Source organism: Apodemus sylvaticus, chromosome 19 (genome assembly GCF_947179515.1).
Source record: "Apodemus sylvaticus chromosome 19, mApoSyl1.1, whole genome shotgun sequence".
NCBI classification, from domain to species: Eukaryota; Metazoa; Chordata; class Mammalia; order Rodentia; family Muridae; genus Apodemus; species Apodemus sylvaticus.
The window spans coordinates 59,998,926-60,026,141 of NC_067490.1; the positions used below are offsets into that span (position 1 = coordinate 59,998,926).

Below are 27,216 nucleotides of genomic sequence, written 5' to 3' on the forward strand. Positions count from 1 at the left end.
TTTTTTCAGAGATTTTAAGTAAAATGCATACACCCACATTTTGTGGGAGAGATTTTCTCCTTGCCAATGTGAGATCCACATATATTTAATATAATAATAAAGCATTTAATATAAATATTTAATATATGATACATTATATGTAATATATGGCATATATAATATTACATAATTATATATTGTATAAAAATAAAATTTATTATAAGTGTAATAAATTAATAACAGTAGTCAACAGTATAGTTTTTATATATGGATTACAGCATATTTCTACAGTTTTAAGTACTTGATGCACTCCTAAATATTAAATATTTATAGGAATATGGAAGAAAAATGAATAATGATAAAAGATCAATTCTTAAATCATAAGGTAGAATTGAGAGAAGAAAATGGAGAAGAAGGAACAGAGAGTGGGAGGGAAAGAATCATATGAGGACTGTACTGCTGTTGCACTGACTCACAGAAGATGCTTAAGTCAGTATTTGTCAGGCAGAAGCACAGAAGGTAGAACAAAATTATAATGAGGGAGACAGTTAAGACTAAGGTAATCCAGTTGATTTGCCTTGAAAGGACTATGGGGAAGGGGAGTGGTTGCCTTATTGATATATAAGATAATTATTGTGTTTAGGGAAACTTAATTTAGAAATAAAAATATGCTGTGGTTCCTGTGAAAGGAGGAATTAAATATGCAAGATGTATCTAATTGGTATCATAAAAAAAGTGTGAAAAGGAATGGAAGGTCGTGAGGTTGGAATCTGATGTTAGGTCTTAAGGCAGGTAGCTAACCATCTCAGATGTTTAAATTGTTCTATGCTCCTCACTTTCTACACTGGCTCAGATATATGCTAACAAGCTAAATTTACTTAGATATTGCTATGTTTTTAACTTCCTGACTTGGTTATTAGATGCCCTTATTTTAATTGTCAAATTTAAACAGCTTTGAAGTTATTGATATGTTTGGGCTTTTAGTACTAGGTAGATTTGTACACATAATTCTCTATTTTAACACCCACAAACACTGAAATGCAGAAAAGTCAATCTGGAAAGTGCTGAAAAGTTTATCTACAGATATTAAATGAAGATACAAGGTTCTGAATGTAAATAGCATTAGCAGTGATGTATATTTTCATAGCCTCGTAATAAAACTGTATGAGAAGGATCTGTGGATACTATAATGCACACACACACACACACATAATGTATATGCATAATATATATGTATTATGTGTATACATATATGTATATTATATATATATATATATAAAATCTTCACATATATATTATACTTTTCATGTCCATACCTGATTAGTTCTTACAATAAGCCTCTAAATAAGTATTATCATCGGTTTTTCAATTGAAGAGAAGAAACAAGTATAAAAAGAATATATCCAGCCCTTGCTCAAGTTTGTGCATGTAAATTCAAAATCAAAGATCGAATAATGTTAGGTTTCAAATCCAGTTTTCAAAGTTTTTAAAATGAAAATGTGGATGACTAGAGAGAATTAACCTTTCAGTTTAAAATTATTGTTTTATATATTTTTCCATCCCATTCCTGAGAGCTACAGCAAAATTAAATAAATGATTGGTTTGACTCACCTTCCATTTCCAGATCCCTCCTGTGTTTTCCCAGTATTGGTTCTATAGAGTTTGATCTATACTCATAATGATCAGGAATGGAAAAAAAAACCTGACTTGTGTCTCAGATAGAGGGTGCGGACAAGTTTCTGTCTGAATCTCTTCTTTCTGACCTATGAAAAGGCCAAATTTAAGTATCCAACTCCCATTTATGGCTGTTTTCTGGCCCCACAAACCAACAGGGAGGTTTCCCCCATTTCCTTTGTTGCATCCTGTTTTAAACCTCTGAGGTTCAGCATAATTATCACCATTGTTGCCAGCATGTCCAGAAGAAAAGAACCAGAGGGACCAGACAGAAAGAAAACCCCAGAAACAAACAAGAAAAAATTAAAACAAGGGCTGGAGAGATGGCTCAGTGGTTAAGAGCACTGACTGCTCTTCCAGAGGTCCTGAGTTCAATTCCTAGCAACCACATGGTGGCTCACAACCATCTATAATGGGATCCGACACCCTCTTCTGGTGTGTGTGTTCACATAAAATAAACAAAATAAATCTCTAAAAAAATTTAAAAAATTAAAACAAAATATAAAATTTAGAGTCAGTAAGAAGAAATCAAACCACTCAAATAAGACCTGGACAAATAAGGGAATTTCTAGATTGGAACTAGTGTGCTTACTGTTTTGAGAAAAGTAGTGCAACTTCATACAGTTGTAAAATGTTTCTAAGTATGACTATTATAAAGCGATATTTGATTATTTATAGGTTTGTGAGGACCTGGAGACTGTTCATCTTTTAAGCAAAGTTTTGAATCGTTGCCTCTTATAACCCACATAGGTCTCCTAGTCTGGCTCCTGCTCCATATTTTTACTCTCTACTTATGTACTGGACTTGATTTAGTTTTTTTTCCTCTCTCATTTTATGAACTGAAGTTCATGTGAAAATTCATTGTATCAAATGTGCATCTAACATCATAAAGGAGAAAAATCCCTTCCATAGAATGTGGTTGGAAGGGATATCATTTAAAAATCTCTGGAAAAATTCATAATTAAGATCTCACATTTAACATATCTCAAAACAATAAAAATGTTAATATAGCAGTGAAATAATGGAGAAAGATATCACTTAGTTCTGATATCACTAAAAACTCTGAGTCCCTAAAAGACATATGTTTTGGTAAAAGTTAAATTTCTGCAAAGATGAAGAGATGATTACCATGAAGGAAGGAGAACAAACAAAAAACAACAGACAAATTCCAAAAGCATCTGTGAAGCATAGGAAAGCCAGAGCCCAACAGATAACATATTTTTTATAGTAACTTAGTGGAAACAACAATAATTACTAAGGCAAACAATCTTGTTTAACACTTAAATGAATAATAAAATATTTATTCTTATATCTAAAAATATAATTAAAGTCATAGTTGGATACAATTTTTACTTAAATTGAAAAGAACAAAGATTTTCATTTTGTATCAAATTGGTTATATAATGTCATCTGTACAAATCTTGGAAAGCAGCTTTGGACTTTATGCCATCTGCAAATATCATAGGAATGTACATTACATCTGACACAGATTGCCATCAGTTCATGCAGAGGCATGAACATCTTCAATTCGTTATTTACATAAGCACAGAATAATGCATGTTAAATGCTCACTAATCTTGTGATTATTCCTTACATATTTACACTGTAATGGATTTATTAATTAAACATAATAAAACAAGTTTATGGATAAAAAATTAAAATGGTCTCCAAGGTATGTACATAGTCATACACAAATGCATGCACACACACACACACACACACACACACACACACACAATCCCACCTTAAGATAGAATGGCAAAGTAGGAAGCCTAAACAAGCCAGTACTGAATAACCATATCAAATCAATGGTTAAGTGTCTTGTCAACAGCAGTCAAAGCCCATGAAAGTTTTTTCTTGTTCTGCCTACTAATGCCAGAGCCTGTGTCCTAGGTGCTACTCAAAAGTGAGATGATGTATTCACAAAATGAACAGGACTATGACACTTGCTGAACTCCTGATGATAGTCAGGGAATCATGTGAGGCATGTGTCAGCATCATTTTAGCTCTTTGTTCTAGATTTTTAAACAGTGTTACAGGGCTTGGGTTCTCGGAGCAGAATTTGGAAACTCTCAAGTAAAAGCTGCATGCTTTATCTAGGAGAGTCTTGACTGACAGTATGTCAATCAGACCTAGCAGGGTGGGTATAGAAGTTCTACAGGCTTCAGACCCTGAGGCTTTGAAGGGCAAGTTTTACTTTCAAATGTTGTGACATCATAGAACCCTTACCTGGATGTGTGGACCTGGAGACTATCCATGTTTTAGAAAAGGTTTTAAATTATGATTTTAGTTTCACAACACAATCTGCCTTCTAACATGGATTTTATCTTTTTCTCCTGTTTTTAAGATCACATGGTACTATTCATTGGAACATTTATATTCTATTAAGAGAATGACAATTATCACTTCTGTTTTAATAGATCATATTTGATCAGATCTCATTTTTAGACACTCATGTGGATAACAATGAGGATGAATTGATAGAAATATTTAAAGGACGTTTGAATAGTTATAAAAGTGTGAGTTGGGCGTATGGCTCTGGCTCTCACAGCCATTGCAGTACTTCGAGCTCCATAGAGACAGAGCCAGGTCAAGGGAAAGCCAGATGGGTACTTTGCGATGACTCTGTACCTCACGGAGGAAAATCAACTAAAAACATGGGCAAAGGAGATCCTTAGAAGCCAAGAAGCAAAATGTCCTCATATGCATTCCTTGTGCAAACCTGCTGGAAGGAGCAGCCAGATGCTTCTATAAACTTCTCAGAGTTCTTCAGGAAGTGCTCAGAGAGCTTGAAGGCCATGTCTGTTAAAGAAAAGGAGAAATTTGAAGATACGGCAAAGGATGACAAGGTTTGTTATGAAAGAGAAATGAAACCTGCATCTCCCTCAAAGGGGAGACCAAAAAGAAGTTCAAGGGCCCCAATGCACCCAAGAGGCCTCCTTTGGCCTTCTTCTTGTTCTGAGTACTGCTCCAAAATCAAAGGCAAACATCCTGGCTTATCCATTGGTGCTGTTGCAAAGAAACTAGGAGAGATGTGGAATAACACTGTAGCAGATGACAAGCAGCCCTATGAGAAGGCAGTTGCCAAGCTGAAGGAGAATGAAAAGGATATTGTTGCCTACAGAGCTAAAGGAAGCCCTGATGCAGCGAAAAGGACAATGGTCAAGGCTGAAAAGAGCAAGAAAAAGAGGAAGAGGAAGGTAAAGAGGAGGAGGAAGAAGAGGAAGAAGAAGATGATGATGAATAAGTTGATTCTAACACATTTTTTCTCTTGTCTATAAAGCATTTAACCCCCTTATAGAGAAAGAAATGTAAGGCAGTGTAAGATTTGTTTTTAACTGTACAGTGTCTTTTTTTTTTTTTTTGAATAGTTACCACACTGCTGAATGTGTCTTTAGATAGTCCTGTCCTGGTGGTATTTTCAATAGCCACTAACCTTGCCTGGTACAGTCTGGGGGTTGTAAATTGGCATAGAAATTTAAAGCAAGTTTTTGTTGGTGTACAACATAAATTATATATGGGAATAATAGTTTGGTTTTTGGTTTATTTAGTTATTTAATCATTTTCTTTTGGTTTTCTTTTTTTTTTTTATCTTCAGTTGTTTCTGATGCAGCTTATACAAAGACAATTATTGTTCTGTTAAGTGAATACCACTCTGTAATTGCAAAAAAAAAAAAAAATTGCCAGGCAGTGGTGGCGCACATCTTTAATCCCAGAACTTGGGAGGCAGAGGCAGGAGGATTTCTGAGTTCGAGGCCTGCCTGTTCTACACAGTGAGTTCCAGGACAGCCGGAGCTACACAGAGAAACCCTGTCTCGAAAAATAAAAAAAGAAAGAAAGAAAGAAAAAAACTGTGACTGTTTTGTTGACATTCTAGATGCTTCAATTATTTTTATTTAAAAAATTGTGAGTTGCCATGTGGGGTCAATTTTTGACCTTTATCATTAGAAGTAAAGGACTTGACATCCATTCTTCAGAAATATGCCCTCTGTTCTTCAGCATATTCAAAATATTCTTAATTAAATCAAAAGTTTCTTTTTTGCATATATTTGCAGTTATATCATCTGCAAAGTAATAGCAGTCAATGGAAAATAAATCATTTACTACTAATTTCTTAAACACCCCAAGAATCAGTAAAGTTTACTGTATATGTATTTAAGGTTTTTTTCTTGTTTATATTCCCTTCCATGGAGTATTATGTATTAATACGGGCAATACATTTATCATCTAATTGCTTATAGTGATGTACTTACAGTGGTTCTTGAAATATTGTTTGAATGATACATGGCTGATATTTTGATTAACCATTTCTACCTTCATATTTTTTTCCTAAAACACAATTTTTAAATGGGGAAAGGTTACAGGTTTATTTTATTTTATATTAACTTATTATTGATTAAGTTTTAATATGAGGGACTACACAAGGATGCCAGAAAATTGAAAACAGGTAACAAAAGATAGCAGGGAAATTTGTAACTCATTAAATTTTTTGTTTGTTTTGTTTTTTGGATTTGGTTTTTTTGAGACAGGGTTTCTCTGTATAGCCCTGGCTGATCTGGAACTCACTTTGTAGACCAGGCTGGCCTCGAACTCAGAAATCTGCCTGCCTCTGCCTCCCAGAGTGCTGGGATTACAAGTGTGAGCCATCACTGCCCAGCTGTAACTCATTATTATTAAACTAATTATAACGAAAAGCATAAAGTAAGTAACTATAAGGTGAAAGCTGGATTGTGCTAGTATATCTTTTCAATAATAGCTTTAAGTGCCACGTGTTATAGCTGTACTAGGTGAATACCTTTTATCCTGGATGGAGGAGGTAAATTAGGTGATTAACCATAGGGGATAATCTATAATGTTTGGTGAGAATGTCTTTTAGAGTTTGAGTTCATGTCAGTGTGAGGAATATATCTTCCCCACACTCTGTAAAGCAAAATTCATAGAAATCAAACCTAAAGCTACAAATAAGTCACCACCATTAGACTGCAGCTGAGTAACCCTATCATAGTAAACTGTTTCCTAAAAGTACACATTTACATAAAACAACTATTTAAGATGAATAAAGCCTAATTTGTTTAATTATTACAAATGGATTGAGTAAGGTATTGGTAATGAGTAGTAACTGCTTGGATATTTTATCTCTGGAAAACATTTATATGTCCATTAAGGCCATATCCTCTTCTTGACAGTATGAGTTTTGTTAGGATGAGAAACAGTTTATTAATGATACATGTTATTTACTAACTTCTTGTTCAGTGTTTTCTAGCTATTCCAATACAGCATGAAGTTGAACTCTGTTAGTTTTTCCTATTCCAGGTGCTGCTATTTATTGCCACACAGAGAGCATCTGTAATGGGAGGATGCCTTTGATTCCATTGCCATCATTAAAATCAAGTAATTAGGGTCATAGTTAGGGTTTTCATTTCTGTGACGAGACACTAACAAGACAACTCTTATAAAGGCAAACATTTACTTAGGGTTGGCTTACAAATTTAGAGGTTTAGTTTATTATCATCATAGCAGGAAGCATGGCAACATCCAGGCAGACACGGTGCCAGAAAAGGAGCTAAGAGTTTTGCACCTTGATCTGAAGGCAACCAGGAGAGCACTGTCTTCCAGGGAGCTAGAAAGAGGATCTTAAAACCCAACCCAACAGTGACAAACTTCCTCCAACAAAGCCACACCTACTCTAGCTTCCTAATAGTGCCACTCCCTTTGCCAAGCATATTCAGACCACAACACTGAACAAGGAGGGGCATATGGGAGGGTTTAGAGTGGGAAAAGTTGTAATTATAATCCCCATAAAATAAAAAATAATTTAATAAAACTGAATGACATAAGAATAACAATTTTAAAGATTTTATTTATTTATTTATTATGTATACAGCATTCTGCTTGCATGTATGCCTTCAGGCCAGAAGACATCACCAGATCCCATTATAGATGGCTATGGGCCACTAGGTAGTAGCTGGGAACTGAACTCAGGACTCCTGGAGGAGTAGCCAGTGCTCTTAAATTCTCAGCCATCTCTCTAGCCTGAAAAATCATATTTAAAAAGTATATGTTACAAAGTAATATGAAATAATGTTTACCTCATTTTGGTCACATTTTCAAGTAGGTTATTTTTTCATTCATATATGGATGCAAGTAAATACATAAATACAAATTGGGTAAGGACTATTACTTGATATAATCAAACTTGATACGCCTGAATATATCAACATTATAATCATAAAAATAGAAGTTTGAAAACATGCTATTTATCATTTAGTATGAAATAAGTTGGTTATCACAATGAACATTACTTTTAAATTAATACTCAATATGAAAATGAAGATTTTACTAAAATCTGCACAAGCTCAGAAAAGAAATGGTAGAGTTAAAATCCCAAGTATGTAGTTTAATTTCCCCCAATGTTTTCTGCAATATTAATGGTGGTGTTTGCTGTAAAAGTGGGAATAGTTGCTTTCTTGGATTATTAGAATATTCCTGGGGAGGGACATGATATGGAACATTATGATAATGTATGTGAGTTCATATGCCAAGGAGAAAAAAAAGTAGGGATGGGACAAATTGGAGAATATGAGTAACAAAAGAGTCATGAACTTCTAGGGATGTAAGGAAATATTGCCTCACCTAAGTCCCAAAACATCCTGGGAAGAGACTGAGAAGACAGCAGGCTCAAGGCGAAGTGCATTACAACAATGGCAAACTATATAGTGAGCTTCAGAGGCCAAGATGACTGCAGTGCAAGATCAGACACTAGAGGATCAGCTCAGGATCTTGTCACCACGTGCTCTACTTCGTTTGCATGCTCCAGAGGCTCTATTGAAGAGTCGTCCCAGAGCCCCTTTCACCTCCTTATTCCTCAGTGTGTAGATGAGGGGATTAAGGGTTGGGGTCATAACAGTGTAAAAGAGAGAGATGAACTTCCCGTGGGTGTGGGCATATGAACTGTTCGGCTGGATGTAGATGGCTGTGATACTCCCATAAAAGAGAGACACAACCATCAAGTGGGATCCACATGTGCCCAGGGCTCTACGCCAAGCTTGGGATGACTTGATTCTTATAACTGCCTTGGCTATATGTCCATAGGATGTCAGTATCAGTGCTAAGGGTAAGAGCAGCAAGACCAATGAGGCTACAAAGAGTTGGACCTCATTGGCATGAATGTCCACACAGGCAAGCTTGATCATGGAGGGGACTTCACAGAAGAAATGGTGGAGCCACAGATGGCCACAACGTGGGAGCCAAAGAGTGATTGTTCCTTGAATGAGAGCATTTCCAATTCCACTGAGCCACGAGATTCCTGCTAGAGCCCGGCAGAGCTGTGAATTCATCACAGCTACATAGTGGAGAGGTTTGCAGACAGCAGCATAGCGATCAAAAGCCATTACTGCCAGGAGAATACACTCAGTAGAGCCCAGAGTCAGAGAGACATAAAGCTGCACTGCACAGCCCATAACTGTGATAGTCTTTGCTGGTCCTTTTAGGTTCCATAGCAGCTGGGGGACAATGCTGGTAGTGAAAGAGATGTCAACGAAGGATAGGTGAGTGAGGAAAAAGTACATAGGGGTTTTGAGTTTAGAATCTATTGAAGAGATCAGAATAATGATTGTATTTCCCACCAGAGTGAGAAGATAGGAAATTAAAACTACTATGAAGAGTCTTCTTTCCAGCTGAGGCTGATCTGAGAAACCCACCAGAATGAAGTCACTGTTGACACTACTGTTAATCATCCCTATCACCTGGTGTAGACAAGAAGGAAAATATTAGATTAATAGAAATTCATAAAATCATTGTCTATAAAATAATTAAAAATACTGACACTGAACAAACACATTGATTTATTATGCAGGGTCTTATGGAAATCGAAGTAGATTTTGTCACAGAAAGGATATGAATCTTTAGAGAAGTACAAAGACACTGTGGAATTAAAGTCTTTGCTTAAGTATTAACTGTGTGAAGCTGAGACAGAGTTTCTCACAGAAGAAAGTACATCAAAGGAATATATGTATCAGCCATTTATAGCTGATAACAATTCATTCAAATTAAATAAAATAGTTTAGTGTCTTTAATGCTTAGTTAATTATTTAAAAAATTACTTCCCTCAACTACAATCCTTAAATTAGGCAGTTTTTAAAAAAAGTTTTTAAAAAAATTAACAGGTTCTGGATATTATAAAGGCCACTTTTGATGTAAAAGATCAAACATATTTGTATTGATGAAACTGCATTAAAATGTATGTCAGGATTTTAAATTTTATGCATACATGTGTTCAGAAACATGTTTCTTGTAAGAATCATTAGCTTGTCCAGTCTACCAGCTACCAACTTGCGGCAAATAGGGATTAGATTGCATTTACACAGCTCTGTTCCATAGCTATATGGTGGTGGGTAGCATTATTGGCTTTCTGGATTTATATATTGAATGAGAAGGTGGATGAATCTGAATTTAGGGTATATCTGCAAGTATAATTAGGGATCCTAGTTTGCATAAATCTAGACCCATACACATTGTTATTATATGTGCACATACATAATATATATATATACATATTTCATTAGCTTATAGTGACTGTAACATATATTGAGTATATTTGCCAGTATAATTAGGGATCCTCATGCAAAAGGATGCTTCTATGTGTACCTAACAATCATTAATTGCTCAACAAGATTAAAGGAATAACTTTTAGAAACTTGCAATATTTACAAATACAAACATCTAAGGTGAACTCACTGCTTTCTTTTGTGCCTCAAACTGTGACCACTACACCGATGTGTAATTCAGTTGGTACTTGACATACAGCCACTCACACCTTAAAATTCTTCCTTACATTTCATATACTATAATTTTCTTATTATTAGGAAAATTAATTGTGGATTTAACATATGAATTTTTCTTAACTATTAACAAATTTCATTTATTATGTAAATCTGTTACAGAAGTCAGTGAAAATTAAGTCAGGGAGGGCTGAGTAAGGGATCCAGCACCTAACAGCCAAAAACAATGTGAAGTATCTGAGTGATGACTGAAATTAGGAAGAGGGCTACACAGTGATAAAAAGATAAAAAGGAATTCCTGAGGAGCAAACCATTTTGTGTGTATGTACACTCACATATATACTGATAATATAAGTCTAGACACATACACATTGTTATTATATGTGCATATGCATAATATGTACCCATATTGCATTAGCTTAGAGTAACTGTAACATATATTGAATATATAGTTCCAATTCTAATATGTGCACATAGTTATATAACTATGCATGCATACAAACACAAATACATGGCTATCATTTTCTCACTTTGAAGTCATCAAAGAAATGAAATGATGGTAGACATACCAGTTCTGTCTGACTCCTGTTTGTGGGCATCTAACCCATCTTGATAAAATGAAACATTCTATATTACCTCTAAAACACTTAAAAACTTGGGCAACCTCCAAAGAATTTTATAAGACAAATTCATGACTGTGGACCACCTCTCTACTAGAATATGCTCGTTGGGTTTCTAGAAGAGTTATTTTTCTCCCTGATATACTCCTGAGCACATCTGAGGTCCTTGCTGTCTCTTTTCACCCAGGTGAGCGAACATCACTTGAAACCTGAATGTTGTTAAGAATCTCACACATGCATAGACGTAAATCAGGACATAAGTGGTAGAAAACTAGTGCAGAAGATAATTTCCTTCACTCTTTCATATGGAAAATAGCATTGAAACAATATTGAAATCTGAGCCAGAGAGCTCATAGTGTTATTACCTTGAATGACAATCAGTGTCTCAGCACTGTGTTGTGTGTAGGTGCTACTATTTGAGAATGTAATTCTCTGATGAGTAGCAAATCAGGAGAGATTGTGCAAGGATACAGGCCACTGTAATGGAAATATCACAGGGGCCCAGGTCTCCCATTATGGCAATTAGTTTCATGCTGTATTGCATCCAAACCTGAACCTTCCCAGAAGGCCATTTGGAAGGAGATTATGTGATCTCTGATATTTCAGTTATTTCAATATAAGAAAAAAAACAAAGCTAATAACTGTTACCTTCATAACCTGCCTATATAGAATGTTTAAGGAATTTCAACAGTTTCCATGTTAAATTTCCATCAATAATTTTTTAACATATAGGTGTGTACATGTGTGCAGTTCAGATAATTTTACTTCTTTAACCATAACTAAATTTTCTATTTCTCCATCCTTTCTTCATATCTATATTGGCCCAATTGAATATGTTTTACTGAGCCCTGTGTAACTATTACTGTGAATTTAACAAGGTGCAAGAAAAATTGTGTGTTGCAGTTTTTTGTCTCTACCACCATTAATTCAACAACATCTTTCTGAGAATCATTTATTGTGGCCCATGTTAACAGCAGAGTATAACCTCTATCCCACACTGGATTTTGTTGTTTTAATATGCCATAAACCATTTATTTACTATTGTGTTAATGAATATTTTTGTGTTTCTCAGTTGTATCTTTAATAAAAAAATGATTCTCTAGATATTTTTGCATGTATATTTGCATAAATAAAAATGTAAGTATTTTGACAGGAGCTCTTAGAATGGATATTTTAGTCAGAAATTAGGCATGATTTCAGAGTTGATGGATCCATTGTACTCCATATAGACACTCTGCAGGCAGATGCATCTATGTCATACTCAGTATTCTCTGTCCTTTAATTTCAGGCATTTTGGTAGTATGCAAAGGGCATCGTGGTATATAATCTTCTTTCACATACACCTGATGACTACAGTAGTTGACTAGCTTACCTTTTTTAATGGATCATGGAGAGAGCTTATACATAGTGCCTGTTCAAGTCTCTAGTCTTTTTCTGAATTTTATTTTTTCTTTTTCCCCCATTTAAAAATGTATGTATGTATGTATGTATGTATGTATGTATGTATGTATGTGTGTGTGTGTATTTATTTATTTATTTATTTATTTATTTATTTATTTATTTATTATGTGTAAGTACACTTTAGATGTCTTCACACACCCCAGAGGAAGGCATCATATCTTATTACAGATGGTTGTGACTCACCATGTGGTTGCTGGGATTTGAACTCAGGACCTTCAGAAGAGCAGTCAGTATTCGTAACCTCTGAGCCATCTCTCCAGCCCCAAAATTAATTATTTTTATACACTCTGTATTTTATTCCCCACTCTGCCAAACCCATCCACCCTCCGACTGTTCCACATCCCATACCTCTTCCCCTCCCACTGTCTCCACATGGATATCCCCATCCTCCAGCCTACCTGAGCTCTAAACTCCCCAAGGCCAGCAGTCTCTTGAGGGTTAGGTGTATCATCTCTGAATGGACACAGACCTGGCAGTCCTTTACTGTATGTGTGTTGGGGGCTTCATATCAGCTGGTGTATGCTGCCTGTTTGGTGGTCCACTCTTTACAAGATCCTGGGGTTCCAGATTAATTAAGGCTACTGGTCCTCCTATAGGGTCACCCTCCTCCTCCAGCTTTTCCCTAATTCAACCACTGGGGTCAGCCAGCAGCTTTTGTCCATTAGTTGGGTACAAATATCTGCATCTGTTTCTTTCAGCTGCTTGTTGAGTCTTCCAGAGTGCTGTCATGCTAGGTCCCTTTTTGTGAGCACTTTATTTTTAAGAAATTAAAATACGTTTGAAAAAATAGAAGGAGAATGTAGAAGAGTGATACCTGGTGATGATGTTTTTCTTAATTTTTTAAGTGACAAAGACTTGCTAGGTATCCCTTAATGCAATGTAGGATAAAGTGCAATTAGTAGATATACAAACTAATATGGGAGGATGAAGTCAGATGAATTTATATGCCTTGTGTTTTTACTTGCAAACATATTTATGTTGGTTATTATGGTTGAAAGTAAATACTTAAGAAAGAGGAAAATATTTAACTGAAAGACAAGGATTAAATTGAGTTCTGCAATATGTGGTTCTGAGCTATAATACTGAATATTTTACAAGAAAAGTTCTTTTTCAGGTTGTTTGATCTTAGTGCCAGAAAAATAAAGTCTTGGGTTCACAATTATTTTGTGCAATACTGAAAGTTCAGGTAAAAATATTTGTCAGTTTTTTTCTCAAATACATTTATGAAATTTACTGATATCAGGTTATAAATTACATAATAGGATTCTTAGAATAACCTATGACTTTTTTAAAATAGTAATTTATTTTTGGTTCTTGGTTCAAAAGAAAAGTCAGTATTCTCAATTCTGGGTATTTCTCAAGTCATAATTCAAAGGAATAAAGGAAAACTCAATATTAGTATACCAAGTTATTTTAATGTTATCTAAATTCAACTTACAAATTTATTAATTTTTATTTAAGCATTATTTTTGTGGATATTAATAAAAATATCTAACAAATAATCAGAGGTATACTGCTCCTTCCAGAGTATGTCAAACAAACAAACAAACAAGCAAACAAGAACCTGTAATCACAGGTATGGGGTATCCCCAACCCTTGAAATGTTTGTTAATAGGCTTCCCAAAACAATATAGGCTATTGAAATTTCATTGAGTTGCCTACCAGTGAACCAATGAAGTTGCCTATCATTTTTCTCAGTGATGGGGTCCCTGGATAGAGAACTCTGCATATGAATTTTGTGTATGCAAGCAGCACTAATCAGACTTGGTTATATGTATTTTTTAAAGAGCATTCTAGGACTGGAAAGATGGCTCAGTGGTTAAGAGTACTTGTTGCACTTGCAGAAGACCTGGATTTAATTCCCAGAATCCATATTGTGGCCCATGACTATCCACAACTCCATTTCTAGGGAATCTGATATTCTTATCTGAAGGAACTGCAAAGCTCACCAATGAACCTGAAGTAAGGTCATTGAAGCAGGAACCTCACAAGCAGTTCTTGGGTGAGATTCTTGGGTGTTATCATTGTTACCACAAGTTCAACAATGCTATGTAAGCCAACCAACACATGTGTGTCATGAGCAAAGAATAGCTAGGCAGAGCAAACCAAACCAATGCCCAATGTTCATCTCCTACTGTCTATTGGGTCATATTAATACTCTATCACAGGTCCCTACATGTGTTTGGTATTTCAAAACATCCTTTCACCTGTGTCAGTTTCAGGAAAACATTCTTTTCAAGTGTTTGCTTTAGCAAGACATCCTTTTACCTGTGTGCCCCAGCAAAACATCCTTTGACATAACTAACTTTCCAAAGAAACTAAACATTTTCACTTCAATGCCTTTTGTCCACTCTTCTTGCAAATATTCATTGCAATGACTCATTGGTCTGGTAGGAGTCTTGTGACTTCAGTTATTCTATCAATATTAGAATGTCACTGGGATGCCTCTTGGATATCCTATTGTTGCCCTGTGTCATGGAGGTCCTGTAGTTTGGATACATAGGACTGGCCCCTTCATAACCCCAGCTGTTCATCAATCGGATAGATTTTGGGGTGGGCTAATTCAAAGTCCTAGATCTGTGTTTGAGAGGTATCTGAGCTTGTTAGCTCACTGGCTCTCCTCCTCTCACACTCTTGGAGTCAGCTCACCAGCAGACCCTACAACCAGGGTCAGCTTTATCATGCTGTCCAGGCAAGGTGTAGGGCCTACTGTCTGAGTGCTGCAGCAGTTGAGTGTCAAAGATAGCTCTCCTGGTCTCCTGACCCTGTTGTGGTCAGTTCTTTTATCCACTGTAGGTGACAAAGGTAAAGGGAGGGGGGGAATCTCTCCCTTGCAGATGCCACTGACCACTTACCAGATATGATGTAGTGCTGGCTCTCCCACACTCCTGCCTTTGGAGCCAGCTTATCTAAAACCCAACTGTACTATGCTGCCCCTGTTAGGTGTAGGGCCTGTTTTCCTAAGTGCTGCAGCAAGTGAGGGCCATGGACAGCCCTCTTGATTTAATACACCTAGGGCCAGTTCTCCCATGATGTCCAGGTTGAGGGTTGGGTCATTTCTGCATAGCCCTCAGACATGAACACTGTCTCAGCCTAGACCAGGGAAATCCACCTGGTTTTTGGTGATAGATCCCTGATGTTGCTGAACCATAGAGCAAAATATAGACTGTGGTAGCAGCACAGGCCAGAAATCCACCATGGTCCTAGGTGGCATTACTAGCTACTCATATAAAACTATTCCTCACTACCCTTGAGACTCCAGTTCTTCCTCTTTATATTGTGCTCACATCCTTCTATTTTTTCTTTTCTATTTCTCTACTACTTGTTCCTTTTAGTGGAATCTGAGGTCTCTGAGTGTCTGTGGTCAACACAGCAGTGATCTCAGGATTGCTATGCTGTGCTTGTGCCCTGTGGCTCCAGGAAAGGGTCATCTGGGACATGATCTGCCCCTGCTCAGAACTGCAAGACACCAGACTAATGGTCATCTTAGACTAGCTATCTGCTCAGGCACTGTGACATTTGTTTGGTGATTGTCTCAGACTCTCTCTCTCTCTCTCTCTCTCTCTCTCTCTCTCTCTCTCTTTTCTTCTAGTAATGTTAGGCTACTAATCACTCAGATGTTTGTAGGTCTCTTCTTTCTGCTGTCTTTTGATGCACTATGACACAGCAGTCACACCTGCAATGATTCTAGGGGCAGATCTTTAATTTCATATGTGTATTTATAGACATATATGTGCACAAAATAGTCTCTGTAATATTTACCTATAACTTAAAATAAACTTTAGGAAAATAAGAAAATAGTTTTGATACTTTTAATATTACATTTTGTAGGAGGGAGATGAATGACTGGATGTGATTATGTACATTGATACAGTGGTAATTCATTATATGCAGTACAGTTGTACAGTGTAGAATGGAAGTGAAAAATATCTGTGAGATGTTAATATCCCTGATTATTTTAGGAATGTGTATATAATAATATCTCACCTCCTGTGTGAATATGGCAGTGACTTCCATAATATGGGAAAAAGAATGTTGCATCTATGTAATTGAATCAAATGATGTTTAAGACTAATATTAATACTCTCAGAAAAACTCTGTACAAACTTGCTTTTGAGATTTCAACCAAGTGAGCAATTAAGTTGATTCAATAACTCCTTCTTATCTGGGCTCCAATACCTTTTTAGCCTTCTGATTTAGTCGTGTTTTATTTTGGTATTTGTTCCTTCCCTTATGTAATTTCTCAGATAACAGGTTACTATCATTGCCAGAATTACCAACAACTAGGTTATGGTGCATTATCAGACCCTAGACTCCTCAAATACAGGATATAAGGTTCTCAAAGCACGTGATGACATCTCTCCATTATAAAATAAAATAGGGGGAGATGTTGGGAAGCTCAGTTATTAAGGTTTTATTCTACTATGACCAGACAGCTTCCTTGAGCTTGGCATAACTGGGGGAACTTCCTTTCCCAGTAGTGCTTCTTTTTCTCTGCCTGACTTTATCTGGGGAACCTGCCCCTCCTGCCCCCACATCCTCTCTGAGGAATTTCACATAGTCCTTGGTTAAATTAAGGCATGAACTCCCTTTCTCCTTATAAAATCTGCCCAGAAAGCAAACACCTGGAATGCCTCTTCATGAAAATGAGGCATTCCCACTACCTTAACCCTCAATCAATGTAAATTCACCTGGAAACCCTTTTCTGATCTCTTAGGTTTTTATAGCCTTTGTTCACTCTGAATAAAATATATGTACAAGCTGTTTCACTGAATACCTTCTAAAAGAGCTGTAACACTGAAATCCTTTGAGGAATCCCCTCAGCTCATTTGTAATCAGACCAAGATCCTGCTGGCCTATGGCTTCCTGGCTCCACTTCATTTAGGTGTGCACCTGGATACTCAGGGAGAGGAGGCAGAAAGCAGAAGTGTGTGTGTGTGTGTGTGTGTGTGTGTGTGTGTGTGTGTGTGTGTGTGTGCTTGTAGATAGTCATGTAGAAGTTAACTGTCCTCACACAGATTGGCTGGATTGCTTTTCTTTTGGGAGGTTGGCAATTCCTTCTCATGTTCTAAGAAAAGTAAAAGGAAGTTTGTTTAAAAGCTGAGGAAATCCAGAGCTGGCTTCTCTTTTTAGTGAATATAGTATTTTTAAGAAACATATAACACAGCGCTTTGTTATTAGTTGTATAAATTGATTACTTTCTTTGTTTAGCAGATCTTTGTCTATTGTTGATCACACCACTCTAGTTTTTCAATTATTTATGGGTAGCCACCACTGGATGCATGATTTTTATGTATAAAAAGTCTCTCCTGGTGAAGAAGCCATTACTTTCATGGCTTTAACATCCATAGAAAATCTCATCTCAGCATTTCCTTTCCTTTAGGCAGCAATTCCTCTAGGGGAATATCACATTATCTTATTGCTTGCATTTTTACGAGTGTGCTGAAAATAAAGTTCACTGACAGCAGGAAGAAAGCTGTTGGTTCTTGTGGGTCCCTTTTTATGGCCATGTTTTTGTTCTTTTGTTGTTGTTGTTGGTGTTGTTTTGTTTTGTTTTTCAAGACAAGGTTTTTCTGTGTAGTCCTGGCTGTCCTGGAACTCTTTCCGTTGACCAGGCCAGCCTTGAATTCAGAAACCCACCTGTCTCTGCCTCCCAAATACTGGGATTAAAAGCATGTGCCACAACTGCCTGGTGTTTTGTTCTTTGGAACTGAAAGTTCTGTTTACATGCACCCAAATGCATGTAAGTACAGAAAATTTCCTTGGTCTTTGTAGGACCCCCAAATGAGGGACCCCCATCCTGGATTGGCGCACACCCAAAGAAGCACGAGAGACCAACTTGCTGCAAACACATGAGGTAGTTTTAATGGCGGAGCTCCGGGTCGACACATGTCTTGTACAAAAGACAGAGGGGCCGACCCCGAGACTCAAAAACTGGGGGTTTTTATAGGAAAGGTGAGGGGGTTTCGCGTGCTTTTACAAGATTGGGTAACTCATATAATTACATCAGCATGTAGTACGTGCGGGTTGGCGTGTAGGTGATGGGGAAGGGCGGGAAGCTTATCTGTTACAACAGAGGGGCCGGGGTTGGGCGGGGAGAAAGAGCCCAGATGGTCCCTGACTCTGTGGAGGTAGCTCTCTTAATGTCTTAACAGCCTTGAGGGTGGGCTCTGCATTCCAGGGCTTGTTCAGGCTTGCCTCTGTTTCTGGGCCAAGAGTAAAGTTCCTTTATTTAAGTAAAAAATCCCTTTCAGTCTTCTACATGGTAGTGACACCCTCACCTCTGATCTATTTGAGAAACAAAGGATTTAGATGAACAATGCAAAGGTCGGTGACCAGAGATCCAAGTTAGGGAGAAATAAGACAATCTTTCACAATGTTTCAGGCTTTGGGGATCAGAAGACATTATATAACTGCCTTTTCTTGTCATAGTAGGAACAGTCAAAATTATTAAATAAAAGTAGGCAGAAAAATTTAATAGCATTTTGATACCAACTAATTTAAATTCTTTTATTTCATCTCTGGAAAGTTATATATTTTCTTTCAGGAGAAATTAAAACTGATATGATTTTATTTGTTTACATTCATAAAGCATGGCCATTGTTCTAGTAATGGACATAGGACACAGCTGTCAAGGGATGAACTACTTTTCTTGCCAAAGAAATCTTCAACTTCACGGATACAGTTTTTGTCTGTCCTGTATGTGATAATACTCTAGGAAGTGGGGTTTCTCTTTGTACTTTGTTTCAAGTGTTAAGATCTACCAGAAAGTTTCCATTAAGTATATTATTTGGACATGTTTATCCTTATCCTTTTCATTAGGGGATTCTGGGTTATATATGCTTAGGCATTTTCTTCTGATTAGTCTCACTCTCAGCAGGGGCTGCAAATAAGATGAGTCTTTAGGAATAAAGGAATAAAGGAAAGAAGACATAGGCAAGGTAACAGATAACACCCTGATGTATCCCCTTGTGAGTCTGAAATAGCTGTTGTCATCAACCTGTATATCTAAACTTTAACTTTACAACAAACTACACTCACGCAGGTTTAAGCAGTCATAATTTTCAGTGTATAAACGTTTGCAATAAACAGAGCTTTAAAATAATAAAATTGTGTGATGTCACTCATTTTACACATTCCTTTATGATATTACTTAATAGAATATATAAATGGTTTTTCTTCATGTCTTCTAACAATATATTTAGTAATTTTTGCCTCTTTAAAATTTATATGTTCATATCTACCATTATTACTTATAAAATACTTCTTATACTGTAATTGACATTAAATACTTATATAATGTTATTTCCTAAATGCTTATTTTACAATGCATTTAGCAAAACAGATATTGAGGTGGATGGATGGAGGGAACTGTGTGGAAGGGGTGATTGGGAAGGGAGTGGGTTCTCGGGGAGTAGGTGTAGGGAAAGCATAGGAGAGAAAGTAGAAATCTGATGTGGGGGTGAGTGCATTTCTAGGAAGTGCTAGAGACCTGGGACAGGGATGGGGGGGTGAAGAGGGGAACCATCCTGGGAGTCCCCAGGGTGTTTATGCTGGTGACTGACTCTAGCTAAAAATTATAGCAGTGGGGGATATGGATCCTCAATTGGTCACTTCCTGTAGCCAGGTATGACTTCCAATGAAGGGATAAGGGCAGCAACCCACACACAAAACCTTCAACTCAAAATGTGCCCTGCATACAAGATGTGCAGAGATAAAAATAGAACAGAGACAGAATGGCCAACCAATGACTGACCCAGATTGAGATCCATCCAATGGGCAAACACCAATCCCTGATACTATTAAAGATACTCTATAATGCTTGCAGACAGGATCCTAGCATAACTGACCTCTGAGAGGCTCCAACCAACAGCTAACAGAAACAAAAATAGAGATCCACAACCAAATATTAGTGGAGCTTGGGGAGTCTTTTGGAAGAGAAAGGGGAAGAATTGAGGACCGGAAGAGGATAGGCACTCCACAGGAAGACTAATAGAGTCAACTAACCTGGTCTCTTTGGGACTCCCAGAGAATAAAGGACCAACCAAAGTGAGAACATGAACTGGACCTAAGCTCCCAGCACATAGGTAGCAGATGTATAGCTTGGTCTTTATGCGGGTCCCCCAACAACTGGAGTGGTAGCTTTCCCTGGAACTGTGGCCTGACTGTGGATTCTGTTCCCTAAATGGGTTGCTTTGTCTGGACTCAGTGAGAGAGGATCCACCAAATCCTGCAGTTAATGAAGTGCCAGGAAGAAGAGGGGGTTGGAGGGGAGGTCCCTCTTCTCAAATGAGAAGGGGAGGAAGAAGTAGGGGAGGATATTTGGAAGGGAGTACTAGGAGGAGTGGGGGCATTGATATTGAGATGTAAAGTGAATAAACAAACAAACAAATAAATTTTTAAAAGACACAGATATCCCACATACAGATAATAGGTTTTGGGATATCCCCCACTCCAGTTGCTCAGGACCCACATGAAGACAAAGCTACACATCTGCTCCATAGGTTCTGGGAGGCCTAGGCCCAACCTGTGTATATTCCTTGATTGATGGTTCAGTCTCTAAGAGCCAGAAGGGTCCAGGTTAGTTGACTCTGTGGTCTTCCTGTGGAGTTCCCTCAGAGGCCACATTCCTTTCCTTTCTGTTCTTCCCTAAGAATCCCCAAGCTCCATTCACGTTTTGGCTATGGGTGTCTTTATCTGTTTGAGTCAGCTGCAGAGTGGAGCCTCTCAGAGGAAAGCCATGCTAGACTCATGTCTATAAGCATAACAGAATGTCATTAATAGTGTCAGGAATTGGTGCTGACACTGTTGTCCATGAGATGGGTCTCAAGTTGGGCTGGCTGTAGGTTGGAAGTTCCTTCAGTCTCTGTTCCATCTCCTGTTCCTGCATTTCTTGTAGATAGGATACATTTTGGATTGAAAGTTGGTGTTCCTATCATTTCATTAGGGTTCCTGCCTGGCTACAGGAGATGGCCTCTTCATGTTTGCTATCATCAATGCTGTGAGTCACAGCTAAGGAAACCTCCATTGATTTTTGGGCATTCCCCTTATCCCAGGTCTCTGTCTCTTCCTGGATATGTCCTCTACCTCTCCACCATTGTCTAGCTGGGCTCAGTAGCAGAGGATGTGCTTAGCATCACAGAGACTTGATATGCAAGGTGAGTGGATATCCATGGGGCCCCAACCTGCTCAGAGAAGACTGGGGATGTGGGAAGGATTGTGGGAGGGGTGAGCTGGAGGGGGGCAGTATGTAGGACGTAAAGTGAATAAAATAAATAAATAAATAAAAAATAAGTCTACATGAACATAAGAAGCAGTTGTGTGTGTGTTTAAAATTAAATTGTCACAGAGAAAAAAGAGGTCTATGCAGAAGACAGGTCAGCTTAAGTACTATATTTATAAAAATGGCTTTTCCTGCAGATGAAGAAATGCCTCAGTGATTAAGATAACTGTCTGTTCTGCCAGAGAACCAGGGACCAATTCCCAGCTCCCATGTGATAGCTCACAACTATTTGTAACTTCAGTCTCAGAGGATCTGACACACTCTTCTGCCTCCTGGGCACTAGGCATTCATTTAGTATACAGATATACATGCAAGGAAAATGCTCATACATGTTAAAGAAAAAGTATAAAAACAGAATGTTCTTGGTTGACATAATTTGATTTATATTAATATTTACAGTGACAATCATATTCAAATAAACATTCTATAATGCAAATACATGAAAAGTGATATGATCACCTGGATTACTTAAAATCTTTCTCAAAATATAACAGAGAAATTAATAAACAATAGTATACTCACATATAGCTGAAAAATAATACTTTCCACATACTTGTTAAACTTTTATAAGTATGGTAGCGTGTGTTTAGTTTGTTGTTTTCTGCATGTGTCCTTTTGCAGGTATTATCCCAGAACTCACGCAGAATACACTACAGGAGCTCAGGCTCTGTCTCTTTGGCTCTCTTCAGTTGAATCCAGGCAGGTTCCTATTTGGTTTTCTTCTTGACCGATCATTTTTTCTCTATGTATGTTACAAGAATAGTTTTGCTCTTACAGTGCTTTATATTTTTCATATGCACATGAGTTCTCTTGGCAAGAATCGTGCCTTAACTTTCTTGTTCATAGCATGAAATGGTATGTTGGGTAAGGAGGGGTTCTTCTAGTTTTGACAGGCAGGGAGCCAGAGATATTTCATTTTTGAAGATCATTTTTGAAGCTATTTCCTGATGTTTACACTATTAGTATTGTAGATTTTCAAATTCATGGCCAAATGAATATATACAGAGGGTATTAGGTATCTATTCAGGGACTAAGCATGCCTTATAATTACTTGAGAATGCCATTTCACTGTGTTGTTTTTTGCCTTTTTGAAAGAAGAAATCAGGAGAAGGGGATGGGGGATGGAGAAAGGGACTCTGTGAAGGGGACAGGGAGGGGGACAACATTTGAGATGTAAATAAATTAATAAAGTAAATAAATACATAATAAAAAAATCAGAAATCAATCTGTACAGGAAAGTCATATTTAACTCATAGGAAGCAGTACTAATGTTTCATATCTTACCCCTATTCCTGAATTTTATATTCTATATTCTAACGACTAATTCTCAAAATTAGGACATTGGAAAAAGTAAAATATTACAAGTTTCATGATATGTTGTCCTAAAGATGACAGAAATATTTCTAGTACTGTACATCTTCTATTCCACTGTCCAATCCAGAAATCCAGTTGACATTTATTTATTATATATCTTAATTTATTCTAGTCTGTGACAGTTCATTACTATTTTTATCTTTGGTGACCTCACCTTTGAAGAGAAATAATTACTTATTTTGCTAGAATGTCTCTGAATTTGGATTTCTCTCTTTTAGGTTGAGGTCATATATATTTAGCACAAATACCAAAAAGTATTTCTTGCTTTGTTTATCTCAGTTCAACATTAGGGAGATGCATGGTATCTTAATCACCCGGTTAAGGAGCAATGATATTATTTTAAACTATTTTTTCTTTTGTAATTCAAAATATTGTAAAGATTTTTCCTTTTGTATTTCCTTTTAAAATAATAGAAGCCATAGAAGAAATACTGAGAGACTATGAAAATAATCCGTGCCTCTTCAAAACATTAGGCACTGTTTTCAACATCTCAGTGAATTTTTCCTAACAGTTTGGCTGTAATGGTCCTTACTGCATGTAAGTAGGCACAGAACAATGAGTCTGAGGAGTAGATAAATATTGTCTTTCTATTTGGATGAATCAATACTGCAGTTTTAGTGTAATGGTAATTTTTTTTATTTCTTTCAAACTTTCTGCACATTTAATTGGAATTTTATTTTTGTTCCATTATATACATAAAGACTCAAGATTTTATTTTGTATATTATTATAACTTCTGCCATTAATTGTTTTAGTGCTCTAATTGCTTCAACTTTGGCCATGAAAGCTCTTCCATGTTGGCTCCTGTATCTTTTCCGCATGTTGTATATGCTTCATGATTTAGATGGTTTGTTGTCTTATCTTTGAAATGATCCTGCTACTTCTCCATGGAACTCTGGTTTCTTTTCTTATGGAATGACATCCAGAATCCAATTATCTGACACTAGCTAACCTTTTACATTAATCTTCCATCACTTGTAAACACACTTCAATTCCTGTATATGTGTGGGAAGCCATAATGGACCCTCACTAACAGCCCGGAGGGCTGGCAGGGCAAAGATCCTGAGTAAAACAAAGAAGAGCCTCTCCCCATGAACTGCCAGTCGAAGGGCAGTCCTGAGATAACCTCGGGATGCTCCAGACTATGCAAACATCAGATGTCTCCACCAGAGGACCCTTATCTCTTCCTGCTGATACTGCCAAGAATGCCCCTCCCTCCTTTGTTCTTGCCTCGAGGCGAGCCCTTCCTCTGAAAGCTTAAAACCTGTGTGCCCTGGAAAATTAAACAAGACCTTGACAATTGAACCCCCCCCCCTTTGTCTGGTCTCCTTTCCCTCTTCCCCCTTTGACCCTCAGGTAGCACCCCTTCGGAACCCTGAATAACTGGACCTGCTGGATGGGTCATAGTGGTGCCCAAACAGGGACCCGAAGTACGGTCAACTACTGGACGATGGAGGAGAAACCCCTGGGAAAAGGAGGACCCCACAGACCGCATTGCTCATGCGTCACTGGAGGGGCAGGTAAGTGGTCAAAAATTTGTCGTCCAATTGTCATGGGGAAACAATTATCAAAAGAAGCTTCTTTTATAGGAGAAATCAAGCAATCACTCAGGGAGAGAGGAATAAGAGTTAAGAAAAAAGATTTAATTAAGTTCTTTTGTTTTATTGATAAAAAATGCCCTTGGTTAGTTTTAAGTGGACCTGACATTCACCCGCTAATGTGGAATAGGGTTGGTAAAGAAATCATTTGGAATGTAAACAAGAATATAGAAAATAAAAATATTTAAAAAAAAAGAAATTAATAAGATTTAAAACAGGTGAACCAGTGTCTGATGCATTTTTTAGTTACTGGGGCCTTATATGGGACATAATAATAAATGCTGAGAATAGAGGGGAGAGCACCCATCTGCAAGCTTCAAGACTGCCGTCACGCAAAAGCAAAAGCAGTGAGGGTGAGCCACGCTCTCTATGTCCCTCTGTGATTGTAGATATGCCTGGGGATATGGAGGACCCTCCTCCAAAGATTATATGACCCCTAGAGGACCCCAAAATTCCTAGAAGTATATACCTTTCTCTTAAGGAGATTTCAAAAAGCCAAAATGAAACCAAAAACAAGTGCCGCCCGCACCGCTCCTCAGACTCAAAATTATACCCAGCCTCCGAGGCTGAGTTAGAAGAGGAGAGGTATGGTGACGGACCCCGAGAATCTCGAGTCTTTTTCACACAAAGACATGGATTCACTTGGCCCCCACCATACCTACCTTGGATGCCGTCAGCCGCTCCTGGGCCTCTGTTGATTTCAGTGGTTGAAGGATTAACCCAAACAAAAGCTGTGCTTCAGGCACAAATCACCGGGCTCAGACAGGTCTTACATTTGCAACAAGAATTAGGAGAACTTTCTTTAGAAATTAAGAACCTACAAGAAACTATGAGAAAGGGACCATCCCCTGCTGATATGCCATTAAGTTAAGAGACCCCCGGCCCCGGGAGAAAGCCAACTTGGAGGAGAAAAGCTGCAGAGAGCAAGTAGCCCTCTTAAAGGAGCTATGAGGGACAAATGGTCACTCTAACTTCAAGATTTATTTCAAAGACAAATGCCTAGAAAAAGCCAGAGCCAAAACAAGCCCCTTCCTTTAAAATTTTAGAAGAATTAAAGTCCACAGTCACAGCCTATGGGTGGACTTTCACTTTGGCACTTAGAATCTTCTGCTGAGGGCTGGCTGACACCCGAGGAATTTATCCAGCTGGCCCAAGCTGAGCTTTCTCTGAGGGAAATTTTTTTCTTTGGAAGTCAGAGACTGCTGCTGAGGCAGCCAGACAAAAAACCGCTTACCGCAGCATGTAAGACCTGGACTGCAAAGAAATTCCTGGACTCTCCTCCCCTCCCACCTCTCTCTACAGGTATGTGTGTTCACCTAGACACCCCCCACTTCCCCCTTGTTAAATCTTAAACAAGAGAAAAAAAGCAGGTTTCAGAAAAGCAGTTTTTCCATGTGTAGGGCACGATATCAAAAAAAAAAAAAAAAAAAAAAAAAGGTTGGAAGCTATTTCAAAATCTCCTGATGAGAACAGGAAAATGAGAGACGGTCCTGTTTTCTCTCTGAAACCTACTGGAGATCTCCTTAGTTCAGGTTAAGATATTTGGATCTCTTTGGGACATCAAGTTCCCTCGCTGTCTGTTGTTTGTCCTTGGTGCACCAAAACTTGTTTATATGTGTGTAAATTTGTGTTGTCCATTGTTTTGTTTAGCTGAATGATTGGTTGTTTTTATGTTTTATGTTAAAAAGGAAAAAAAATTATTTGCTGGTAGTCCTGTCAGTCCTAGTTTACACAGAGGAGGCTAATTCAAGGTACTTCACATTCTTAAGTAGAAGTCAAACACAGCTAGAAAAACAACAACAACAACAACAACAACAACAACAAAACCCTGCGCACAGCAGCCGGTTCTGGTGGTGCAGGCCGGTAGGATATGCTAAAGAGGCAGTGGCAGAGTACTCAACTTTTTTTCTCTTAAAGGGCCAATACCCTTCAGTTTGGGAAAACTTTGGTTTAATTTATGAAATTTGTGTAATTGCTTTATTCTTGTTTTTAATTGGTCTTAATAGTATAAGGTTTTACATATCTTGACTATAGAGTTATAAATTAATTGGTTATGATTTAAAAGGTATAGTGTTATTAAGAAAAGGTTAGTTTAAAATTGGTGATTCAGCCGGGCAGTGGTGGCTCACACCTGTAATCCCAGCATTCTAGGAGGCAGAGGCAGGCGGATTTCTGAGTTTGAGGCCAGCCTGGTCTACAGACTGAGTTCCAGGATAGCCAGGACTACACAGAGAAACCCTGTCTCAGGAAAAAACAAATCCCCCCCCCCAAAAAAAAAAACAAACCCTGGTGATTCAGTGTCGGAGGCATCTTATCTAGTTACACGTGGTATGATGCAACCCAGGAAATACAGGCCTCTAAGATGCTTTTAAATTGGCATTGTGTTTTGTGTGAATCTTGGCCTGGAGATTGGACTTATAAGAAATACAATTTAAAATAATGTCTCTT

The 27,216-nt window shown here is 37.6% G+C and overlaps 1 protein-coding gene and 2 pseudogenes across 1 annotated transcript; 1 reads left to right on the top strand and 2 right to left on the bottom strand.

The window, feature by feature from the left end:
* The first annotated feature begins 4,310 nt into the window (after nucleotides 1-4,310).
* Nucleotides 4,311-4,900, top strand: LOC127669376 (high mobility group protein B1-like; annotated as a pseudogene).
* A 3,520-nt stretch (nucleotides 4,901-8,420) lies between these two features.
* LOC127669320 (olfactory receptor 2G3-like) lies at nucleotides 8,421-9,389 on the bottom strand. Its single transcript, XM_052163143.1, has one exon. The coding sequence runs from the start codon at nucleotides 9,387-9,389 to the stop codon at nucleotides 8,421-8,423; it is 969 nt and encodes a 322-aa protein (XP_052019103.1).
* Nucleotides 9,390-16,107: 6,718 nt separating this feature from the next.
* Nucleotides 16,108-16,212, bottom strand: LOC127670276 (uncharacterized; annotated as a pseudogene).
* Between the last annotated feature and the right edge of the window lie 11,004 nt (nucleotides 16,213-27,216).

What these genes read in the sequence shown, in the direction of transcription:
- LOC127669320 (XM_052163143.1), bottom strand. Translation starts at nt 9,389, where the DNA reads ATGATTAACAGTAGTGTCAACAGTGACTTCATTCTGGTGGGTTTCTCA.